This window comes from Musca vetustissima, unplaced genomic scaffold (assembly GCF_032173495.1).
Source record: "Musca vetustissima isolate MV318-11 ecotype Yass unplaced genomic scaffold, APGP_CSIRO_Mvet_v1 utg3452, whole genome shotgun sequence".
NCBI classification, from domain to species: domain Eukaryota; kingdom Metazoa; phylum Arthropoda; class Insecta; order Diptera; family Muscidae; genus Musca; species Musca vetustissima.
The window spans coordinates 106997-132645 of record NW_026878626.1 but is presented as its reverse complement, the minus strand read 5'-3'; the positions used below and the strand labels follow the sequence as shown (position 1 = coordinate 132645).

General features: G+C 33.8%; 1 protein-coding gene across 1 annotated transcript in view; it reads left to right on the top strand.

The window, feature by feature from the left end:
* LOC133323417 (sushi, von Willebrand factor type A, EGF and pentraxin domain-containing protein 1) overlaps nt 1–25649 on the top strand; it is a 217536-nt gene that overhangs the window by 94214 nt on the left and 97673 nt on the right. Inside the window, exon 3 of the mRNA XM_061532345.1 lies at nt 14657–14926. Within this exon, the coding sequence (XP_061388329.1) occupies nt 14657–14926 (270 nt within the window). The remainder of the gene's footprint in view (nt 1–14656; nt 14927–25649) is intronic.

The following is a 25649-nucleotide window of genomic DNA, read 5'->3' as shown; positions in this document are numbered from 1 at the left end:
GTACATAAATTAAAAAAATAATAATAAAATATACATAAAATAAAAAAATAAACAAATTAATATTTGAGTATGAATATACTACTATATGTGATAAAGAATTTATGATATTCCCAAATCACCGATTGACTGTAATATTTGCAGAAAATTCTTGGTTTTGGTGCGGTTTCCTGTTAAATACCACGATTTTAAATAGGTATGTGATAAAGATTTCATACTATTTCCCAGGGGCTGTAATCTTTGCAGCAAAGCTGGTATTAAGTACAAAATTTACTTTTTATATATTTATCAATGATCTTAGTTACAGATTCTCAAATGGATACCGTGAAAAAACCTACGACATTCAAGGCCTCACCATACTCCAAAACAAAGCATAGCCAAAAATGAAGTCAATTTTAAGTCGTCGATATATCCCCTCCTACAAATGTTTGGATAATGCATCAAATATCAAATCCTCAAGTCCCAGAGCTTCTGTATCAATCTTAAAATTTTTGGAAAATACATGTTCAACCTTTATGCAGACGATGAACACAAAAGCTTCCATATTGAATAGTTTAGGATTTAATTGTTAAAAACGAAACAACAAAATATGCTAGTTACTAAATTATATTTAATAAAATGCATAGCAAAATCTCAGTTTATTTCGGCTTTTGTGAATAACCATTATGTCATATTCCCCATTTCTTATTTATAGTTTCTTCCACAAAATGATTCCTTTTCTTTTATACAATAAATAATTCGAATGTTTAATGAATTTTATTGCATATCTCACTACCATGTACAATATATAAATTGGGAATCTTGGGCCTAATTGTACGAAGCATGATTTATTTTTTTTCCTAAATTCGAAATGGCGTGTAATGATGTAGGCCACTTATCAGGCTCTCCGTGTAGACACGTCTTGTACACTGAAAATCCTTATATGGAAACATTTATAACGATACGTACTGCTGACCAATGATTTGCTATGCAGACGACAGACACAACCGTGGATAGCAATCATGTGGCAACCTTCGGCTGTCTTTATCGGTAGAAGTACCGCCACCTATGCCTACTCCAGCTGTAGTATATTTCTCCTCCAAACAAGCACTTTTTCCGATAATACTTTTCTCAATGTAGCCATCTGCATCATCACTATAATCTTTACAAATTTCGCTTTTTTTCTACGATTCACAGCATTTAGGGTACGTGGCAGAACCATTTCATCTGCTTACCACATTAAAAAGATTTTTAACATGATGTCTATAAAAAATTATGAAACTTCAAAATATACATATATATTTTTGAAATATTTGTTTACATTTTTTTCCCATATGTTTATGACACTAGTATTACTTACAACAACAAAATTTCTTTGTGTTTGTTGTTTGGGTTGTTGTACAACAACACTTGCTGTTACCTTCTATTATTATACCATGAAGTTTTCATTACATTTTCGTCCGTTCTAGCAATTGTGGCTCACTGGCACGAATTGTCAACTAGCCAGTACCGTCAGTGAGGTAGTTCTATCTCCGCCGGTAGGAAACCCTAGACAGGACAAAGTCCTCTTATATGTTTCCACTTGAGTATGTTGTTTCCGCCTTGTAGAGGTTTAATCTGAAAATAAGAAGAATTGAAAATATTCACAGAAACAGCTGATTTTATAATAGTTATCAAATGTCATGAAGGGGAAAATAAAGGAGAGACGACGACTTAAAAAAAAAAAACAAAACAGAAGTTTTTGGAGCTTTATGATCTTTATTGATGGCAATATGCAAACACTTCAAATATACATATAATTTATTGTGAATCCTAAAAAAATAAGAAATTTGAAACCGAATGAAACATATTATATATTGAATAAAATTTGTATATGGTTGAACGGAAACGAAAAAAAAAAAACAGTTATGGTGCACTTTTATAAAGAAAACGTATATCCCAAACAGGTGGGGAAAGTATGGTAGGGTGGGAATCTCTCCAGGACAATACAAAATTATAAATGCCAGATAAACCGACCAATCTCAAAGCGAAGAGAACCTTATTCGTTACCAAACCACTCAATTAGTTTTTTTATCCACTTTATTCGGCCACAAAGACTGAGCAGCAAATCACCGCAGTCAGTGGCTAAATCCAACCTTCAGCGATACAGAAAATTGTAGTCAAGTGTAATGTCTTATTATGTAATATTTTCAAATAAACGTTCCAACAGGTTGTTTTGTTTATTTTACATAAGTTTACAATTTCATTAAATAAGAAAATATCGCGAACGACATAGGAATGTTGAGTTATGGGGTTGGCAATATGATTACAATAATATTGTTTCTCAAAAATCCGATTTTTTTCTATCGAATGCTGTAATGTTGAATTTTAATTATAACTGGATTTGAAAATATTTGTATTTGGATTTTTAGTACATTGAGTTATTGTTTTGACAGAAATTAGGAACCATAGTAAAAAAATTGTAGTCAGGAGTAAGGCACATATATTAGGTAGTCGCATCGGCGATATGTCAATTTTTGTAAACAAGGCAAATAAAATTCAATTCGCCTTGACATTTCAAAATTTAGGCAAATTTGATTCAACCAATCAGAACAAAATGTTTTTATACCCTACACATCTATGTTAAAAATATGTGTTACCTCAAGAGTTTGTAGCTGCACGACTCCTAGACATAGATTTTTGTATATCGTTTATCATCTGTCCGCCTGTCCATTATAATTTGTAATATGATTATCATGACTCGAATCAAATCGTGATTGAAAAAAAATTATGTTCTGAAAACACAACATTAGCACAATTTTGAATAAACGATTCAGTATGTGTCGACATCTTTTAACAATTTCCCATGATGAATTCCGGAAATTTTGTATGTACATTCGGTTCTGGCCTAAGTCGACTTTTATTGGTTTTGGTAGTGACCGGTTTATATTTAGAGGCCAAAATTATGACCCAAAACCAGGAAATTACGGAGACGGGGATCTGGCCTACGAATAAATATGACTGTTTTCATGGTAATCGTTCAAAATTTAGCGCTTCAATCAATTTTATTTGAAAAATCGCTAAATTTGAATTGTATGGCGTACATATTTACTACTGAAAGATATGGATTAATGATATATCCAAATGAATCAAAATCCTTAATTTCGCTCTATTTTTGTTTTAGTTCATATACCACCAAATTGTATATGAAAAATGTATCTTGACAACAAATAAACATGCATACATTGAAAATGTAAGTCCAATAGTAGTTGTGTAGTGTATTATATTTGCGACGTCCGACTTTTCTGCTCGGTTTTTTAAAATTAGATGTATGAAGATGGTGGAGAAGTTCCATGAAGTGTCAATTTTCACAATGTTTCGCTCCACCATAAAGTGGAGTGTATATTTCATTTGTCACAGCTCTTTCGTTCAGCGTCATTTCTTGTAGCTTGGGCATGTTACAACCCAAACTACAAGAAATGAGTCGTGTAGCTACAAACTCTTGAGGTAACACATACTTGTAACATAGATGTGTAGGGTATAAAAACATTTTGTTTTGATTGGTTGAATCATTTCAAGAAAATCTTTCCAGTTTTGATGTAGCCCTTATATAAAATTCCTGTCCATGTTTTACTTCTCTCGAAGTAAAATTGAAAAAAAAACGAAACTTCAATTCTATTTACAAAAATTTATTTATTTTTTAAGGCGAATTCTAAATTACAACATTATGTTTTGACATTTAATGTTACAAACAAATAGGTCGATGCGACTACCTATTAAATCTACCTTGGTCAGGAGGAACCATTAGCCCAAGACCTATATAAGGTCGGCCAGTAAGCACAGGTGAGTATAAAGTTTGCTGTCAAATCATATTTTGAAACCTATACATACATACAAAACTATGTTAGACGTCAAAACGAAAATATTAATATTTTGCCAAAATCCAATTCAATTTTAATTTATATCGTCTTTGTGAAGTACATTTGGACTATTTCAAGATTTTAAAGAACATTTTCAAGTGAATTATCTTAATAAAATATAAATTTTGTTGTGTTTTACTTACTTACTTAGCTGGCTTGTTACAGAACGGTTGTTCCATAAGCCGAGCTTAAAAAAGATTTCCAAGCGCGTCGGTCTTGTGCGCAAGTCCACCAATTTGGAAGACCACGTTCCAAGATGTTGTTTTCTACTTGGTCTTTCCATCTAATTCGCGGCCTTCCCCTTCTACGGGAACCATCAGTAGGCTCATTTTTATATGCCTTTTGAGCTGGGGCATCTTCATTCATCCGCACAACATGGCCTAGCCACCGTAGTCGCTGCAGCTCAATACGACTGACTATGTCGATGTCCGCGTATAAATTGTAGAGCTCGTGGTTCATTCGACGCCGATATTCACCGTCGACGCAGATCGGCCCGTAGATCTTTCGAAGAATTTTTCTCTCAAACACCCCAAGCGCTGCCTCATCTGCTTGCGCAAGTACCCATGCTTCTGATCCATATAATAGCACGGGTAGTATCAGCGTCCTGTAAAGTGTGAGTTTGGTCTGGCGAGAGGTGGCCTTGTTTCTAAACTGCTTACTTAGACCATAGTAGCATCTGTTGGCCATCACAATCCTTCTCCGAATTTCAAAACTGATATTATTCGTTTTATTTATGGCGGTACCAAGGTATATAAAGTCTTTAACTACCTCGAAGCTGTAGTTCTCAAGTTCCACAGTTGGTCCGAGTCTACTGGACGTCTTGCGCGTTGATACCATCAGCTTGGTCTTCTCGCCGTTTACTGCCAGACCCACTTTGGCAGACACCTTTTCAATTTGTTCAAAGGTGGCTGTTACCGCTCGCAATGTTCGACCCATTATATCGATGTCATCGGCGTAGGCGAGTAACTGATGTTGTTTGGTGTACAGAGTGCCATTTCTGTTCACCTTTGCGTCTCGTATGACCTTTTCCAGTAGGATGTTAAAAAGATCACACGACAAACTGTCACCTTGTCTGAATCCTCGTTCGATATTGAAGGGCTCCGATAGGTCCTTTCCTACTTTAACGGCTGACCTTGTGCCACTTAAAGTTATCCTGCATAGCCGTATTAATTTTGCAGGAATGCCGAACGCAGACATGGCTTTAAACACCTCTGAACGAATAGGGCTGTCGAATGCGGCTTTACAGTCGACAAATAGGTGGTATGTGTCGATGTGTTTTTCCTGGGTCTTTTCCAGGATTTGGCGCAGAGTGAAAATCTGGTCAATGGTGGATTTGCCAGGTCTGAAGCCGCATTGGTATGGTCCGATGATGTCATTGACCATTGGCTTCAATCGTTCACACAGCACACTGGATAGCACTTTATATGCGATGGGAAGGAGACTTATTCCTCTATAGTTGGCACATATCGTCTTGTCTCCTTTTTTGTGCACGGGACACAGGATGCTGAGGTTCCAATCATTGGGCATGCATTCATCTAGCCAAATTGTGTTAATCAGCTGGTGCATGCTCCTGACCAGCATCTGGCCACCAGTCTTGAATAGTTCGGCTGGTAACCCATCGGCTCCTGCTGCTTTGTTGTTCTTGAGCCGATTAATTGCTTTTATGACCTCATCTTGGCTAGGTGGTATACACTCTATACCATCATCTCTTATTGGTTCTGGGGTATCTTCTTCATCGCCACTATTTGATACTAGTAGCTTTTCGAAGTGCTCCTTCCAGATCCTCAACACGCTGTCTGTATCTGTCACCAGGTTTCCTTCTTCATCTCTACAGGAGGATGTGCCTGCACCAAAGCCTTCGGTTTGGTGTTTTACTCGTTGGTAAAATTTCCGGACTTCATTCTGACTCCTGTACATCTCGATTTGCTCACGCTCACGTTTTTCTTGTTCTTTCTTCTTTTTTCTGAAAACACGTTTCTCCTCTCTCCTTTTCTCCCGATAATTCTCCATCACGTTACGTGTTGCTACTGTCTGCAGGGTTGCCCTATACGCTGCGTTTTTCACATCAGTAGCATTACGACACTCCTGATCGTACCATGGGTTTCTTGGTGGTGGTTTTTGGTACCCAATTGTTCTTTTTGCTGCAGTTTGTAGGGAGTGGGCAATTCTTTGCCATTGTGCTTCTATACTATTACCGGGACAAGAACCTTGAAGAAAGCTTCAAGGTTGAGCGGTAAGTTGAGCGGAGTAGGCCTCGGCTACCTGTTGTGTTTGCAGCTTTTCGACGTCGAGTTTCCGTGTTGTATTAGATCGCACCTTTGCTGCAACATTAAGACGGGTGCGTACCTTGGCTGCCACAAGGTAATGGTCCGAATCGATATTCGCTCCTCGGATCGATCGGACGTCTAAAACACTGGATGAATGCCTTCCGTCTATCACAACATGATCAATTTGATTTCTCGTTACTTGGTCAGGAGAAATCCAGGTGGCCTTGTGTATATCGAGATGCTTGAATCTGGTGCTGCTGACTACCATGTTTTTTGCTGCCGCGAAGTCAATCAACCTCATGCCGTTGTCTGATGTTTCTTCATGAAGGCTGAATTTTCCGACGGTGGGGCCAAAGATATTTTCCCTTCCGATTTTTGCATTAAAATCTTCAATAGCAGAATTTTAATGTCATGGCCAGGGCAACGGTCATAGGCTGTTTCTAGGCGCTCGTAAAATATGTCTTTGGTCTGTTCATCTTTTTCTTCGGTCGGAGCATGGGCGCAAATTAGACTGATGCAAAAGAACTTCGCTTTTATACGGATTATAGCAATTCGCTCATCTACTGGAGTGAATCTGGAGACAAGGTCTTTTATTCTCCTGTTAACCATAAATCCGCAGCCAAATTCATGTCTCGTTTCATGGCAGCTATAATACAGGGCGTAATCGGCTGATTTACTTACGCCTGTCCCTTTCCATCGCATTTCCTGTAAGGCAATAATATCGGCTTTGTACTTCTTGAGTATATCCGCCAAAGCGAACACTGCCCTGTTCTGTACAACGTGCGCACATTCCAAGTGCAGATTCGCAGATCGTGGTCCTTTATACGTTTGCGGGGCTCGTCAACATTAGGGGGGTTTGGGTTTCTTTTTCTTTGCTTTTTCATAGTAGGTTGGGTTTTCCGAGGGTGGGCAACTAACCCGACGCCTCAACCCATTTTTTTTATAGTTCTTATGGGTGAACTCGCGGCACATGTTAGCTCACTATTTCATCGGGTGATGATAATAGCTCCCCAGGTGGCACCGCGGGGAGGTCAGTGTCCACAATTGAGATGAAAGAGGGACCAAGATAAGCCTGGGCTTCGCCATGTTAAAGCCAATAAGAGCCGTTGCTTGGTATGTTTATGTTTTTTATTTCAAGGCGAAATAATTAGTTTTCGCCTCGGCAAAAAAAAAAAAAATTGACGTCAAACTTAAGTTTTCTCTATGAATTCGCTTACTGGCCGACCTCATATAGGCCTTGTATTAGCCTACCTCTTGCTATAGTATATGGAAAAGTATTTAGGCATGGCATGTCAAGTTAGCATTATACGAACTGCCAATTAATAGCGGAGAAAATTTTGATTTTTGACGCCGTTTATCTTTATTCTTTTACATTAAATAAAACCAATATAGCATATCACTTTGCTACTCCAAATTATCTCCTTTCAATTGCGGGAACAAACGACGGAATTGATGTATCAAAACAAGGAGTATTGAAAAGTTATATTTGTTATCATTTATATACTTTTCAATGTTCTTTCTTTCCAGGTAAAATGGTGTGAAATGACAATATGTGTTTTAGTATTAGAAAACGCTGGGTACAGAAAACATCGACTTTTTGGCTCTGTCCTGGAGATGGAACCAGCTCACTGACGGTGCTGGCAAGATGACAATTTGTCTCGGCGCATTAGCTCAGCCTATGGGACGGGCCGCAGTTCTTGCTAGTGAGTCAGACCTGCTAGAGTGGACGAAAAACTAAAATACTGTTGCCAACGGATGGAAATATAATGATAGTAATAGGTCAGGATGTCACCCAATAGAGAGAAAGAGAAAGCCCACCTTTAAATGGTATTCCTAACATCTCCCTTACTAATAACAACTGGAATACCCCTATCGTTCTCCACCTGCTTTAATCTACGTTTTTCTACCAGTTACCACTTTATTATTCCTTCACATTTTGTTATTACTAATTGATAAAAATGTTTCTTAATTAAAGTTTTCTTTTTGATTTTTTTTTATAATTTTAGATATGCATGTACAGAGAAAAAATGCAAAAGAAATATCAGTTTTAAAACCTAACTATTTGCACATGACGTAAATGTTATGTTTAGTATAATAATAATATTCTACACACATTTTTATATTATTCAGGCATGTTCTGGCATGTGAGAGTCGGGTGTATTCATGTTTTTTCATATAAAAGAAAAGCTTTTTTGAAATAAAAAAGGCACATGATGACAGATTGATATTTTATTATTGCGTATAATTTGTTTAAAACACAAAATGAACATGAAACACCATTAAAAACAAATTTTAAATAGATTTAAGGTTTGTCTTGAATTTTCTTCAACTGAATTTCTCGCTTAACACAAACAGCTGATTTGAAGTAAGGCCGAAAAAGATAGGGTTACCAAATGTTCCTCTTAAATCAATAAACAAATTAATGATATTACAGAGTTTTTCATACATATATTTTATGTTGCGAATAATAAAATATTAAAAAAATAATAATAAAATTGTCGTTAGAATTAACGAAATTACTAAAAAAATACAGAAACAATGTTAAAAACGAATACAGTTTATATTGTATGGCAACACTATTTCTGCAAATTACAATGTAGCCGTTTATTTTTGTCGCAGTTCAAAATTTCAATTCACGTGAGAAGCAGAACAGGAGGTAGCTTCTGAGGTGAAGTATATGTGTAAAATGAAAAGAACATACCCGATTATTTTATATGGGCGTCATTTGTATCTACCACACTTGTAGTCCTTACTCATTCAATATTGGAGTTTTCAATGCTTATAATTTTTAAATACTTTCGTATTAAACAAAAAAAAAAAAAAAAAAACTGTCATTTCAAAATTTCAAGTGAAAAACTTAACAAGTCATGAAGATATAGCAGTTTTGTTTTCATTTTCTGACAGAAAATTTTACGTTGTGCAAAACAAAATCAATTTATTATTTAATAAACAATAATGTCAAGGAACTTGGATAAAATTATTGAAAAAAAATATTTTTCTTCCATTTTATTATTAATTCGTTAAAAAACATCCACAATCATTGAAAATATTTGTTTTTTCAACAGCACTGCCATATGTTTTGATATAAATTCTCATTGAAATTTGGTAACACTGTTGATTTTTACCTAAAATATGGCAACTCAATTGAGAGCAAGAGAGAAATTTTGAGTATGACGCTGAGCAAAAATGAATAAAATCTATTCTAGCGTCATGCCGCTAGACGCGAACGTCAGCCGTCGCGATTTCCCGTTGCCAATATAAACACACGGCAAACGACTGTCGCTGACTCTAGACTCTATGGTTGCGTTTAGACTCTTATTGTGTTAGCATTACGTGACACCATACTGTAAACGAAACCGTGTTTTACTAATGGCGGGCACGATAACTCAAAAACTAAAAATCCAAAACGTTGCAAATGTCAACACGTTATTCAGTACATACATTACCGAACTAAATGTAATGGGTCAAGATCTTCTTTATTTTCCTATTTGGTTTGTGGTCCAAATATTAAATTTCAAAGAACCGACATTTTGTTAATTTTTGTGCGATGTTAATAATTCTAGTTCATAACGAGAGCCATATATGTACTTTTTCGAATGCCGTTGTCATTTTTGGATTTAAATGTTCCAGTGGTCAGAAATTATGCCCGCCCCGAACAGAATGACTTTTTTTAATTACAAAACAATAACAACAACAAAAATTATGTCAATTAATTTTCTTATCCTTTAAGTCATCAAATACATATATAGGCACTTCCGGTCACTTACACGACTTTCGGGACAAATTAACAATTCACCCTTAATACTTTTTTTGTAATACTTCAGGAATGCTATCAATGGTAAAAAATTGAGAGCCACCGGGTTTTATCTTTTGCACGCAAATTCATGCGACTTCAAATTTTTGCCAGCCATTTGAAAATCGCCGACATTTCAAATCGAGAATGAGAGTGATTTCCCTAACTAACCATCACTTTCTTTTTTTATATTCATATAAGGAAAACCTTTCAAAAATTATCTTCGATTGAAATCGATTTTTTTCAACAAATAATATTTAATAATTTATTTTTTTCTCTTTTTTCAATAAGATATATTCAACCTTACTTCTTTATATTCAATTAAGCAGATTAATTTTTATTCTTTTTAGTATTTGGATAATTGTAATAATATAAATTGTTTATTTATTTTATGTTTCCTCTTTTTAGCAATAACGTAAAAATTAACTGAACTACGACAGTAGTTCAGTATTGAGAATATTAGTAGCAAGTTTCTTATAACCATATTAAAATAAAAGAAAGATGGGAACGAATAAACAGTTCATCGTGAAAATTTTCGCTATATCCGTTGTTCGCTTTAACTACAAGATTTGTGAGAAAAATATGTTTTTAAACTTTGGGTTCAGAAAAATGTGTTCGCTATTAAAAAGTTTTAAACGTGCTCGACTGTAAATATATGTGATAAAACAAGTTAACTAAATTAATGGTATAGTTACATTTCTTATTTTGGTAAAAAGAATATGAATTTATAAATTTTATTAAATAAATACGCAGCAACATGTATGAGAAAAATTACCGATATAGTTTTATCCACGTAGTAAATTTCAGTTGAATGTGAAATGTCCACCATTGTATATTAAATTATACGAATTGGTAGATTCTGAAAATGGCCAGATGGATCATTTGCCTTTTGGTAACTCCTGCAACAAATTGTCAACAATTCGCCTTTTTCTCTATTTTTCCTTTGTATTTTCATAGCCCATGTGTTACTACACATTTTTCACATGTTATTCAAAATATATCAAATGTAATTTGAGAATTCCATTTGTAATTCACAACCTATAATTTGCCATTCGAGAATTCTATTTGCAATTCGTGACATATCAGTTGTAATTCAACTTAATTTCATTTGTAATTCAACTTAATAAAATTCCATTTGAAATTTAAAGATTTCCATTTGAAATTTATAACATTTCATTTGAAATACATTATATTTCATTTGTTATTTATAACATTTAATTTTAAATTTGAAAAATATTATTTGTAGCACACAAAGAATATGTATGAATTTGAAATTAATTGTTACGAATCGCAACTGAAAGTGAAATGTTATGAAATTCAAATTGAATTCTTTGAATTTCAAATGAAACTCTACGAATTTCAAATGGAAATATACGAATCATAAATGGAATTCTTTAAATTGGAAATTTTTTGTTATTCAAAACAATTCAATTGCAATTCTATAACTTCATTTGTAATTCGAAAACTCAATTTGCAATATATAACATTTCATTTGTAATTCGAGAATGTAGTTGGTAATTCACAACATTTCATTTGCAATTTTTAACTTTTCATATGTAATTCAAAAAAATCCATTTGAAATTTAAAGAATTTCATTAGTAATTTCCATTTGAATTTCGTAGTTTCATTTGAAATTCAAAGAATTCAATTTGAAATTAATAACATTTCACTTGTAATTCATAAAATTTCAGTTATAATTTGTAACAATTCATTTCAAATTCATACATACCCTTTGTGTGTTACCAATAAAATGTTATGAATAACTAATGAAATGTTATGTATTCCAAATCAAATGCTATGTATTTCAAATGGAATTCTTTGAATTTTAAATGGAATTTTATGAATTTCAAAAGCAATCCTTTGAATTTCAAATGGAATTCTATGAATTTTGAAAGATATTCTAATAATTGAATTCTCGAATTACAACTGATATGTTATGAATTGCAAATGGAATTCTCTAATTGCAAATCATATGTTGTGAATTACAAAAGGAATTCTCGAATTACATTTGATATGTTTTGAATAACATGTGAAAAAGGTGTAGTGCTAAGTCAAAAATATTTAATTTTTCAACTTTTGGAATTTATGCTAGAACAGCGTTTCCTTACGCCGAAAACTAGCAAAAATTTGAGCCAATTTTAAGGAAGCTAAAACAAAAATGGCGTTCCTTTCTCATATTTTCTGCGAGACTAATTCGGCCTAGCACGAAATAACAAATCAAGGAATTACCAGGGATAACTAAATCGAAAAAAATATTTCAACGTTCGCGCTTCGACAAATGACACACACACGCACACACAAAGATTTATACATTTTCGTGGGAAAAATTAAAAAAAAACACGTTATAAACAATGTAAAAGGTCGTTTACATTGAACCGGATTTGGTTAACCGAGTGGGTTTAAATTTTCAATTCCTTTGAATATATGCCAAATAAATCCTCATAAAGTAGGTTAACCCGTTAAAAAGTTCTAATGTAAATGCCGTATAAGAACATGAACAATCAATGACTGTTTTATGCAAGGTAGATATACAAGGTAGTCGCTTCGGCGAATTTCTACAACAAACATCAGTTGTTGTATTTTGATATGTCAAAAATATTTTGCCAAAACAAACAGATTGACAAGATTTTTTACACAAATTCTTGTAGAAAATGTTAATAAAAGTATTGCCAAAAAAGCTCTACGAAATTCGGAGATTTTCATTTATAATTTTGTTTTTGAATTTTTTGGTTCATCATTACAACAACATTTTTGACATTTATTTGCACCAACAGCTGGGCCGGTGCGGCTACCTTATTAAATATACTTTGGTTTTATGCTTTCTATTCTAGGCGTCTGTTTCAGGGCTGTTTTTGTCACCAAGGCATGACACAAGGCCTATATAAGGTCTGCCAGTATGCGAATTCATAGAGAAAACAGTTGCTTTTATTAAGTTTAACGTCAATTTTTTGCCGAGGCGAAAAATAACCCCGTAGGAATGTCTACAGTAAATCCGTACTGACTTACTATTGACATTGTCACCAAATTAGTTCTAAAATGGTACTAAAAAGTACTAAACTGTATTACACCGGAACGGTTGGAAGTGTAACTCTAAAATTTAGTTTACAGCTTTGTCAATGATAAGCGAATCAGAATTGGTGAACAAATTTTGGAAATTTGTACTAAAGGTACTAAAAAGTACTAAATATTATACTACGATGGAACAGGTAGAAATATATATCGGAAATTTGGTGTGTAGTTTAAGCTATTTTTTTAAAATTAGTACTAAAATGACTCTAAAAATTTATTACGCCGGAACGGCTGTAACTACAACTCTGAACTCTGGTATGCAGTTTTGTCAATGGTAAACAAATCCGAATGTGTGAACAAATTTTGGAGATTAGAACTGAAGGTATTAAAAAGTACTAAATATTATACTAGGATGAGATAGATATCTGAAATTTGATATACAACTTAAGCTATTACAAATTTATATTATTATGTTTTTGTGCATATGTTTGTAACAGGTAAAAGGAAACAATATAGAACGGTTGTAACTACAACTCTGAAATTTGGTATGCAGTTTTGTCAATGATAAACAAATCCGAATGTGTGAACAAATTTTGGAGATTAGAACTGAAGGTATTAAAAAGTACTAAACATTATACTAGGAGGGGATAGATATCTGAAATTTGATATACAACTTAAGCTATTACAAATTTATATTATTATGTTTTTGTGCATATGTTTGTAACAGGCAAAAGGAAACAATATAGACCCATGGTTCCTTTTGGGAATATGCATAGAATCACTTTCTGAGTCGATTTATACATGCCCGTCCGTCCAGATTTAGCTCCCATATATATATATATATATATATCCCAAACAATATGGTAGATTTGCATGATGTTACTTATTTTTCAATTTTGTTATTGAAACCTTTTTCGAATACAAAACAATAAGAATTTTGAACTGCATACATTTGAATTACCGATAACTAATGAATCTCTCAAAGCGCTTGTCATGGGAGACATTTGACGTTCGTATACATACACATCTACACATATAAATACACACGTTCATAACCACTGCTGCTGCATTTCAAACAAATCATTCAGAGTATACGGAAGGAAAAAAATTATAGTTGGCTAAAATAATATTTATCTTTGCATAAATGTCTCGTAGTGCTAATTGGCCAACGTATCAAAAAGTAATTTAAGTTTACAATCAATACATTCTGAAACAAAGAATTCAAGTGTTATAAGCGTGTAAAGTTCAGCAGTAATGAATCGTATTCTGTTACATATCCTTATTTTTACACTGTTCGCATATATCGGTAAGTTGCTTTCACGCCTTGTAATTTGTAATAATTGGAATAATCTTTAGACATAAGCGCTAGTAGCATGGAGTTAAGAATTTAGTTTCAAAATAAACTTAGAATTTTGCCAAATTTAGAACGTAATTTGGTAAAATGTATGTTTTTGAAGGAATGTGCTCTTATATAAGCATCAATTGCGCATGTTCCAGGAATATGCTAATTTTGTTAACAAATAAAAACAATATTAAACTAACACACATACACATTTTAACTATCTCGAAATTGTAAACATTTGCAATATTTTCATATTATATGTAGAAACAAAAAAAAAAATATATATATATATATATATACGCGTAGAATAAAATAATACTGAAATTAGGTCAATGTTATAAAGATGTCCCAAATTATTGTGCATTTTCAGTTATAGCTGTTCCTCTTGCACAAACTGAAATTCCCCAAGATGACGAAGACGATGATTGGGATGAAGATGAATCATCTGAAGCTGATGATGATGGCAGAATATACAAAAACCCTCGAAATTCGCCCTCATCCGAATGTCCACGAGACGAAGAACAAGCAACCCTACTTGGTCAGAAGTGTTTAAGGAAGTGTTCGTCCGATGAAGATTGCAAAAGTAAAAAAAAGAAGTGTTTGTGTGATGGAGTTTGTGGCATGTCCTGCATTAAACCAGGTAACCAACCATTTATTCCATGGTACAATTATACAAGGTACTCGTGTCAAGGCATATGACAAATTATGTCTATTGGTAAAGTTCAAAGCATTAAAGCTTTTCTCATAGAATTTCCAGAATTTGTATATATGTTACATGTTGTTATATGTCACAATGTTACTGACATATAACAACAAAGGAAAAAATTGGAAGCGATAGAAATATAAATTTGATAGATTTTCATTTATGCTTTTTAGATTTATTTTTTTTTTGTATGTTTTGTTTACATTTGCAATTACACTAGTATTACTTACAACAGCAAATTTCCATGTTTTATTTTTTGTACATCAACACTTGTTTTTACCTTATATTATTATACAATGCATTTAACAAAAAAAAAAAAAAAAAGATGCGTATTTGTATATGTGCCAAGATGTCGAATACTGTCATATTATAGGTTTCGTCCAATTGTTTAAATTACTTTAAATTATCACAACTTCAAACAATACAGGAAAGGTGTTTATGGAGATTCTATATCGACATAAAAATATCTAAAATTAATGGGACTCCTAGAAATGTTTTAAATTCTCAAAATATCGAATAGTGGGGCTACCGTTATACCAAAACGGGCATCGATATTGATAATTTTCAGTAGTGAGATTTGATACTCAATAATCGTACAAAATACCAAATTACAGTCCATTCGGATGAAAAACGTGCCCAAAATGCCGAATATTGGGGGGCCATTATATGAGAGCAACACCAAATACAGCGCTATATCTAATTTGCATTATCAAAAATCCTAGGGGTGCTAGCAATATCTGTGAAAAATTTCAGAGCTCTATCTTAAATATTGCGATCTCTATCGTGATTTCAACAGACGGACAGGCAGCCATGCGTAAATCGACATCGAATTTTATTCTGACTAATAAGGTATGTACTTTGTGTTGTCTCCGGTGAATATTTCGACAACCTGTCAACAACCTATTTCATCTTAACATGTAGATATTGAAACTAATATTAATTATATTCTTCCTTATTCGGATATTGAGACATGTAACCTGGAACATTATTGGTTTAGATTCAGTGTTGCCAAATTTTTTCGATGAAAGTGCTAAAAGTTTTATAAGAGAAATTAGTAGAATTGACTGTAATTTGATATTCTGGATTCTCATAAGTGAAACATTTCCCCACCAAAAAACGGAATTTTGGGGACGTCGCGAAGCGGACAAATTTCTACAAGGATAGCTATATCCTTGAAATAGTGAGCTACGTTGAAATAGTGAGCTGATAGTGCCGCGAGTCTACCCATAAAAAAACTGGCCATGACATTAAAATTCTGATAAATAATCCAAAAATCGAAAGGGATTTTTGGCCCCACCGTCAAAAAATTCAGCCTTCATGGAGGAACAGTAGAGAACGGCAAGAAGTTAATTGACTTAACGGCAGCAAAAAACATTGTAGTTAGCAGCACCAGATTTGAGATCGGGAGAAATGTGTATATCGAGATACAAAAGGCCACCTGGATTTCTCCCGATCAAACAACGAGAAATCAAATCGACCATGTTGTGATAGACGAAAGGCAATTATCCAGTGTTTTAGACGTTCGATTGATCCGAGGAGAGAATATCGATTCGGATTCAGACAGATATGTTATTCTACCGGTTCCATTCAATTATAATAATTAGTACTAATTTCCAAAATTTGTTCACACATTCCCCTTCGCTTATCATTGACAAATCTGAATACCAAAATTCAGAGTTCTACTTCCAATCGTTCCATCGCAATGCCGTTTTTAGTACTTTTTTTAGTACTAATTTCCCAAAAATGTTTTTGCACAACATTCTATTTGTAATACCTTCAGCTACATACCAAGTTTAAGGTATGTCTTTCTATCCATTCCATTCAAATATAATATTTAGTGCATTATAATACCTTTTAGTATTAAATTACAATTTTTTTCACAGATACCATTTCGCTTATCGTAGAAAAAACTGCATACCAAATTTCAGAGTTCTACATCTAACCATTCCCGCGCAATACAGTTTTAGTACGAATTTCCAAAAACTGTAATGGACCACTCAAAAATTATTATAATTTAATCTTATATTGTCTTGAGGTTGAGGAGCGAGGCGGGAGCCATTAACTGGGCTAGCGATCAGCCGGGTTGGGGTGGTTCTTGCTCACACAACTCCAGCATGGTATGTCCATACAAGAAATAAATTTATAGACTCCCTAATAGCCTAGACAGACGACAGCCTTAATTTGCATTAACAGCCTTAATTCAAATTAACTTGTACATTATCCTCATTTTTATGTGTTGTTAATGCACAAAATCAAACTGAATTTATACTGAATTAGGCAATTTCAATATGGCAATGCTGTCGAAAATTAATTGTTTCTTGTCAAATTTATTTATATTTATGAAAATAAAAATAAGAAATGAAGGCAAATTTCAATAATTTTTTGAATTGGGAGCTGCTTTCCTAATATCATAGTTGCTATTCCTTCTTTATGTCATGTATCTATTTCCTAAAGATGTAATCCAGAAAAATATCGAAACAAATGTAAAAAATTTCATACTACACACAGACAAACAATTGTTTTGAAGCAAAAAACTGTTTCGTAAATGCAGAAACTCTCGTCTGTCAGGGGTAAATATTTATTCAAATTAAGAACTTTTTAATGCAAATTAAGGCTGTCGTCTGTCTATGGTATAAAATATACTTATTAATAACAAAACTAAGCTGATCTCGAATATAATATATATAGATGACAAAATACCACATATGGATCAACGTGCGAAGAAATAAACAATCAATCAAATACAATTTTGGATTTCCAGATGATTTGGAATCCTGGAGCGGTGTACCCTCCCCACCTATGATTTCAGCTATGCAGCATGTTTTAAAGCTAAAATCCCTAATGTTGTATCTAAGTAAGTTTTTGGATTACACCATGTAAGAAAATTTAGAGATTTATTCACTCATTTTCTGAATATTTATTTCTAATATAACACTTCATTATACTTCTTCAAATTTATAGGTAATTCATGAAATTATCTTATATAAATGCATTCCCTTAAGTCTATAGGCAAGGATGTGTATACTTATGATGATCATTATAAATAAAAAAAATCAAAAAAAGTCGCAACAAGACAAACAAATTTTAAACAAATCAATATATGAAGCAGAACAATTTAGTGATCGATAGAGCAAATAAGGTGAGAATATGTAATTACATATATAGGTATGTACGTATGTACATACATATATACATATTTGTGATCGTCGGTGTCTTTGCTTTTGATTTGTTTCTTTTCTTTTTTAAGCGACAGCAAAGCAAAAGACAACATTACAGATGTTACTTACATATGCACATATATATATTAAACTCACCAAACAAGTGTACGGCTGGATGAGGCCTCATCCATCGTTGCTGTTTGTTGCTATGCGGGGTACAAATCAATGTAATTAGTTTTTTGACGTTGCTTATATGCTTGTCAACTTATGTTTTAGAAACGCTTGTTATACCAAAATGTTTGTTCTGCTAACAAATTTGATATGGGTGACTCCACTAATTTTTGAGTTTTCTCTTGATGATAGTAGACAATGAATATAATTTCGCATTACTTATAAAAATTAACTTATAAAAAAAACTTCACTTCACGATCGTTTGATATTGTGTGCAATTCAACGTGCTGGTTAATAATTTTAGTTATTTAAATAACTATTAGAAAAAATCTGGATCTATTTCCAATTATTCTGATTGATGATTGACACTGGGTAAGGAACAGTGTATGATGTCATTCCATTAGCGTTTAAGTATGGGATTTCGTATGTATTCAGTTTTTTCTCAACTTTCGGTAGCCGTCTAGGATGGTTTTGTATAGATTTGGGATGCAGCATAGCACGCAACCGCACAAGATATGCAGCACGGTTTTATATCCAAGCTATTATAGATTTTATGCAATATCAAATATCACAATTTACTGCTTATTTCGGCTCGAAAAAATGTGGTGTTAAATTTCCAACACGTGGAGATGTAATGTTGTGATCTATAGTGGTGGCTCCACGGAGCCCCCAAATAATGACCACCAAAAGGTTAGGGTATCCTCTGAAAAAATTGAACTTCTTGAAAGACACACGTTATTGATAATTCAGCCTAATTTGCCTTTTTTTGAATTCGTTGCTATTATAATGAATTAAGAACAATATCATCGGTGAAAGTTTTGTAAATTGGATTTTGAAGAATTATATAACAAAATTTTCCAGTACCGCGTGGCAGCCGATCAGCAATTTCTGATATTAAACACTTTTAAATCAATTAACTCGTTTTTAACAAATTAAAATGTGTAATATTCCACAGGATTTATGTTATCCTCAGCAAGAAAAAACTTTATATTTTTGAGGAATTTACTTTATCTCTATAAAATTTTTATAGTTTATTAGAAACCTTTAGTACTTCCAATTTTGTAAGTTTGCTGATGTTCTTAACACGGTGGATCGATGAAAAAGAACGACCAATTGAATTGCGCTTAACAAGCAAACCTCTTGCACTTGTGGATGAAGCAAAAACTATGCAAAAGACAACACACAAACATAGTGGTAACTAGATTTAGGCACGAAGTGTAATATGTACTGTACACTCAAATAGACCGTTAAATTTAAACTCATGTTACAAACCACATAATACTTGCATTTTATGCCAAAGTATTAGGAGGAGCATACAACATTTAAGGACGAATATCCTTTGCATGATATGTGCCTTTATTATTACTATCAACATCCTGCAATACATAATAGTGACTTCCAACTTTTTCCTTAATTACGGCTTTAATAAAAAGTGGTGCTAACTTTGTGTTGTACTTCTTTTCCTGGGAACTTTGCGCAAAATTTCGTCGGAAAACGATTTGTCCAACCATGTACACAATAGATCGTGAGCGAAGGTTATATTGATGCCTGTTAGACTCATACGCTGTAGGTAAATGTTCCTTTAAATTTCTTCTTAAAATCTGAAGCTCGTCATCTCTATGAAGTTGAATGCTTGATTCATTTAATGCTTCAAGATTTCTGAGTAGTTTGTACGAAGTACCATGCGTAATCATATTCAAGCCAAACACGGCTTGATATGGCGAACATTTTATGGCTTGGTGAAATGTATTTCTTAAGGAGCAACTAATTGCGCTAAGGTGTTGCTGCCACATTGTATGGTCATTTTTAAGATAACTGCGGATTCCAGCTATTATCGAACGGTTGGCTCTCTCTGAAACATTGGCCTGTGGAGAGTATAAAGCCGTGTATGTGTGGGAAATGCCGAAGGAGGTTAGGAAGGCGTTAAAATCATTAGCCTTAAATTGAGAGCCGTTATCACTAACAATCGTTTCAGGCACTCCCAACATATGGAAAATATTGGTTGTCAGGAAGTCCATAATGTCCGCAGAGGTAAATTTCCGTAGCGGACACAACCAATGGAATTTGGTCAAATGATCCAGAACTATTAACAAACCAATATATCCTTGCTTGCTACGAGGATATGGTCCTAGCAGGTCGATATACATCCTTTGAAATGAGCGAGACACTTCTATTTGACAACCCATATTGGGCTTCATTATAAAATTCGGCGCTTTAACCGTCTTACAAATTTCACACGATCGAATAAAATTTAGGACGTCGTGAACTAGTCCTGGCCAATAAAAGTTTCTGCGGATCAACTCAAGAGTTTTTCCAGTTCCACAATGATCAGAAATGGGTGAATTATGAGCTCGAATGATCACACTGTCACGTAATTGCTCCGGAATCCAAAGCTTCCAACAGGATGCTTCTTGTTCGGCATCTCCGTTATAATGATCGGTCCGAATATAGATGAATTGGTCGACAATATTTATGTCAGGGTATTGGGACAGGTTTTGGTTAATTTTATTCTTTAATTGAATATAATCGTCATCTCTAAAATGTGGGGAATCTAAATCGACTTCGGGTTGGAGGGACTCAATTTCAGATATGTCACCAAAAGGGATTCTGTTATGGGAAACACGATTGTGGAAAAATTGGCAACAAAACGTCGAGAAAGGCCGAGAAAACCGCGTGCTTGTTTGATATTTTTGGGTACAGGCCAACATAAAATTGAATCAATCTTCTGTGGATCTGTCTTAACGCCACCATCACCAATGATGTATCCTAAATAGTTCACTTCAGTGACACAGAAATGTGATTTAGATACATTTATGGTAAGATTTGCCTTGCGAAATTGATCTGCAAGTCTTACGAGCTCTGTTAAATGTGTAGAGAAGTCTTCAGAAACGACGACTAAATCGTCTAAATAGCCAAATACACAATTTCTCAAGTCCAAATACACAATTTCTCAATTCATCTACAAGTCGACACATAGTAGCTGGTGCGTTGCAGAGACCAAAAGGCATGACAACGAATTGGTAGAGTGGTCTACCAGGAATAGTAAAAGCTGTTAATGCTTTTGACTCTTCCGTTAGGCCAATCTGCCAATAAGCATCTTTCAGGTCAATCTTCGAAATGATGTTAGCCTTTGGGAGTCGAGAAAAGATTCCCTCGATGCTCGGCAAAGGGTAAGCATCCTTTCGGGTGACCTGATTGAGCTTGCCTGCATCAAGACACAATCGAATTTTATTAGGTTTTAAAACAAGGCGCATAGGCGAACTCCATGCGGAAGTTGAGGGCTCAATTACACCTAAAGCCAACATTCGGTCTATTTCCTGGTACATTAGTTTTTCCACAGCGGGTGACACAGGATAGTACCGTTGCTTTAGAGGAGTAATCTAATTTTTGTTCAAAAGATTCAGTTTTTTGTAACATTTCGGAAATGAGTTTAGAGGATTCTTCCTGGGCGGAATAGCAAATAATACTTCCAAACAAATCAGGCGCTAGATTGAAGGATTTCCAGAAATCTAGTCCCAGAATTAATCTTTGCTTAATTGAAGGCACGATTAATAGTTTCATTTTGTATGTGAAATTTTTAAACTCCAACGGAACTTCGAGGTAGCCAGTCACTTTCTGTAGTTTGCCATCAGCAGTTTTCACACAGGTTCTCAAGGGAGAAAATTCCTTAAAACTGTCAAAATTCATATTGGCTAGATCCGCACCGATACATGAAACAGTTGCCCCGGTATCGTGCAAACCCAACTCACTAAATGTTAAAAATTTAACTGCGGCATAATATCGTCTGTCAGAGTCGTTAATTACAATAGAAGAGATTCCAAATTTCGAAGTAAATCGCCTTTGCTTATAATATCTACGTAATCTTAAAGTCGATCTTTTAGGTTTATGATTAAGGATAGAATTTATGGCAGCATTTTCAAATACTTCATTTCTTTTTGCCAAATAATTTTAATGGGATTATTATAAGTCTGTGTTGATTGGTTTAAGCTTTTTCTAGCGAGAATTTTAATATTGGGTTGTTTATTAGGGATTTCAAATCCAGAATCGTTTTTAAGTACACCGTTTGTATGACACAGATCTGGATCTGTGTTGCTATTTAGTTTTTTTGGCTTGGCGATCTTTTTTAAAGCACATTTGGAGCATTGTGGCTTATAGGTATTTTTAGCTCCACAGCCATAACAAAAGACCTTTCAAGGATATTGCTTCATAATAAGTTTCAAACGTCTCATTGTGTTTCATTTTCCTAGCAGTCTTGTGCACGTGAAGGTCGGGATGAAGAAGCCTGTTGTTGATTGTTCTGAGAAGAAATGTTCTCTGTATTTGGATTCATATTTAAAGATGGACCTTGAAGGTTATTATTATTTATTGGAACAGATTGTGCAGGGTTACTCCTATTTGGAGGTATATTTGGATTTGTTTCTCTTGTGGACGATGAAGGTCCAATACTTAAGTTTTTTAAAATTCTGGTCATTGTGTTTTCAATGATTTCCCCTAATTGGGTATAATCAATTTGCTGTTGGATTTGGTTAGAATTATTTTGGTTCAGAGCATTACGATTGTTAGAAACGGCTGGGGATCGTGGAACATTGGTTTCGTGCATATTTTCTGACGAAATATCTGCACGAGCATCTTGTATATGATCGGAAAACCGCTCCTGAAATAAATTTCGGCAATAACTTCTGGTGTTGTATTGTTTTGCCCTAGCTCCTCTGCCCCTTGTTTTACAAAAAGTTTTAACTTTTTCTGGAGGTAAAATTTTCTTTAATTCCGCTAGGGAACAGGGTCTTTTACACGTAGGACAGTCTGCGGATTCAGATAAATGGTGTAAAATGGTGTAAAATTTCTTGTTCCTGTGTTATTTGTTCTTCACAAATTATGCACAGATTTTCAGATATAGAATCTGAAACCGATGCCGAAGCACCTAAAGGTTGAATTGGAGTTCTTTCCATAGTTTGTCTTTAACAAAAAAAAAAATAAATGTTTTTTGATGTTTTCAATAACAATTAAATATATATATATATATATATATACGTGTGCAAAGCATTTTCTTACAATTTTCGGTGTAATACCAAAAGGACATAGATTTATATGTGTTTTGATTGATCTAACAAATTGGGCTATGGAATGGCTATTCAATATATAATCAGTCAATAAACCATCCTCTTAATCAGTCTTTTTCACGTACTATCTCATAATGGACAAAATGTGCAGGCAGCAACTATTTTGTATATCCTACTACAGGATAGGAGGTAGGTAATCTTGTTGCGAAGGACTAAATAATTGAATCGTCAATACACCATGAAATCCAAAGAATAAAACAACTTGCTGAAATTTTACATAGAAAAAAATACAAAATAAATTGGTTGATTTGCTCGAGATAAAACTCAAACATTAATGTTTCCAAAAGTATTCTGATTTTATCTATATAAAACTGTCAGGAAATTGGTTTTACTCCTCTTCATTCAAAGTTTGGTTGGAAATCTACAACATATGTGGATGATCTAAATCTAAAGATCTAAAATCTCCTGGCCCCACGTTGGGCGCCAAATTCTGTAATGGACCACTCAAAAATTATTATAATTTAATCTTATATTGTCTTGAGGTTGAGGAGCGAGGCGGGAGCCATTAACTGGGCTAGCGATCAGCCGGGTTGGGGTGGTTCTTGCTCACACAACTCCAGCATGGTATGTCCATACAAGAAATAAATTTATAGACTCCCTAATAGCCTAGACAGACGACAGCCTTAATTTGCATTAACAGTCTTAATTCATATTAACTTGTACATTATCCTCATTTTTATGTGTTGTTAATGCACATTATTAATTAGGCAATTTCAATATGGCAATGCTGTCGAAAATTAATTGTTTCTTGTCAAATTTATTTATATTTATGAAAATAAAAATAAGAAATGAAGGCAAATTTCAATAATTTTTTGAATTGGGAGCTGCTTTCCTAAGATCATAGTTGCTATTCCTTCTTTATGTCATGTATCTATTTCCTAAAGATGTAATCCCGAAAAATATCGAAACTAATGTAAAAAATTTCATACTACACACAGACAAACAATTGTTTTGAAGCAAAAAACTGTTTCGTAAATGCAGAAACTCTCGTCTGTCAGGGGTAAATATTAATTCAAATTAAGAACTTTTTAATGCAAATTAAGGCTGTCGCCTGTCTATGGTATAAAATATACTTATTAATAACAAAACTAAGCTGATCTCGAATATAATATATATAGATGACAAAATACCCCATATGGATCAACGTGCGAAAAAATAAACAATCAATCAAATACAATTTTGGATTTCCAGATGATTTGAAATCCTGGTGCGGTGTACCCTCCCCACCTATGCACCATGTTTTAAAGCTAAAATCCCTAATGTTATATCTAAGTCACTTTTTGGATTATACCATGTAAGAAAATTTAGAGATTTATTCACTCATTTTCTGAATATTTATTTCTAATATAACACTTCATTGGATGTGTATACTTATGATGATCATTATAAATAAAAAAAATCAAAAAAAATCTCAACAAGACAAACAAATTTTAAACAAATTATTATATGAAAGCAGAACAATTTAGTGATCGATAGAGCAAATAAGGTGAGAATATGTAATTACATATATTGGTATGTACGTATGTACATACATATATACATATTTGTGATCGTCGGTGTCTTTGCTTTTGATTTCTTTCTTTTCTTTTTTAAGCGACAGCAAAGCAAAAGACAACATTACAGATGTTACTTACATATGCACATATATATATTAAACTCACCAAACAAGTGTACGGCTGGATGAGGCCTCTTCCATCGTTGCTGTTTGTTGCTATGCGGGGTACAAATCAATGTAATTAGTTTTTTGACGTTGCTTATATGCTTGTCAACTTATGTTTTAGAAACGCTTGTTATACCAAAATGTTTGTTCTGCTAACAAATTTGATATGGGTGACTCCACTAATTTTTGAGTTTTCTCTTGATGATAGTAGACAATGAATATAATTTCGCAATTACTTATAAAAAAAAACTTCACTTCATGATCGTTTTATATTGTGTGCAATTCAACGTGCTGGTTAATAATTTTAGTTATTTAAATAACTATTAGAAAAAATCTGGATCTATTTCCAATTACTCCGATTGATGATTGACACTGGGTAAGGAACAGTGTATGATGTCATTCCATTAGAGTTTAAGAATGGGATTTCGTATGAATTCAGTTTTTTCTCAACTTTCGGCAGCCGTCTAGGATGGTTTTGTATAGATTTGGGATGCAGCATAGCACGCAACAGCACAAGATATGCAGCACGGTTTTATATCCAAGCTATTATA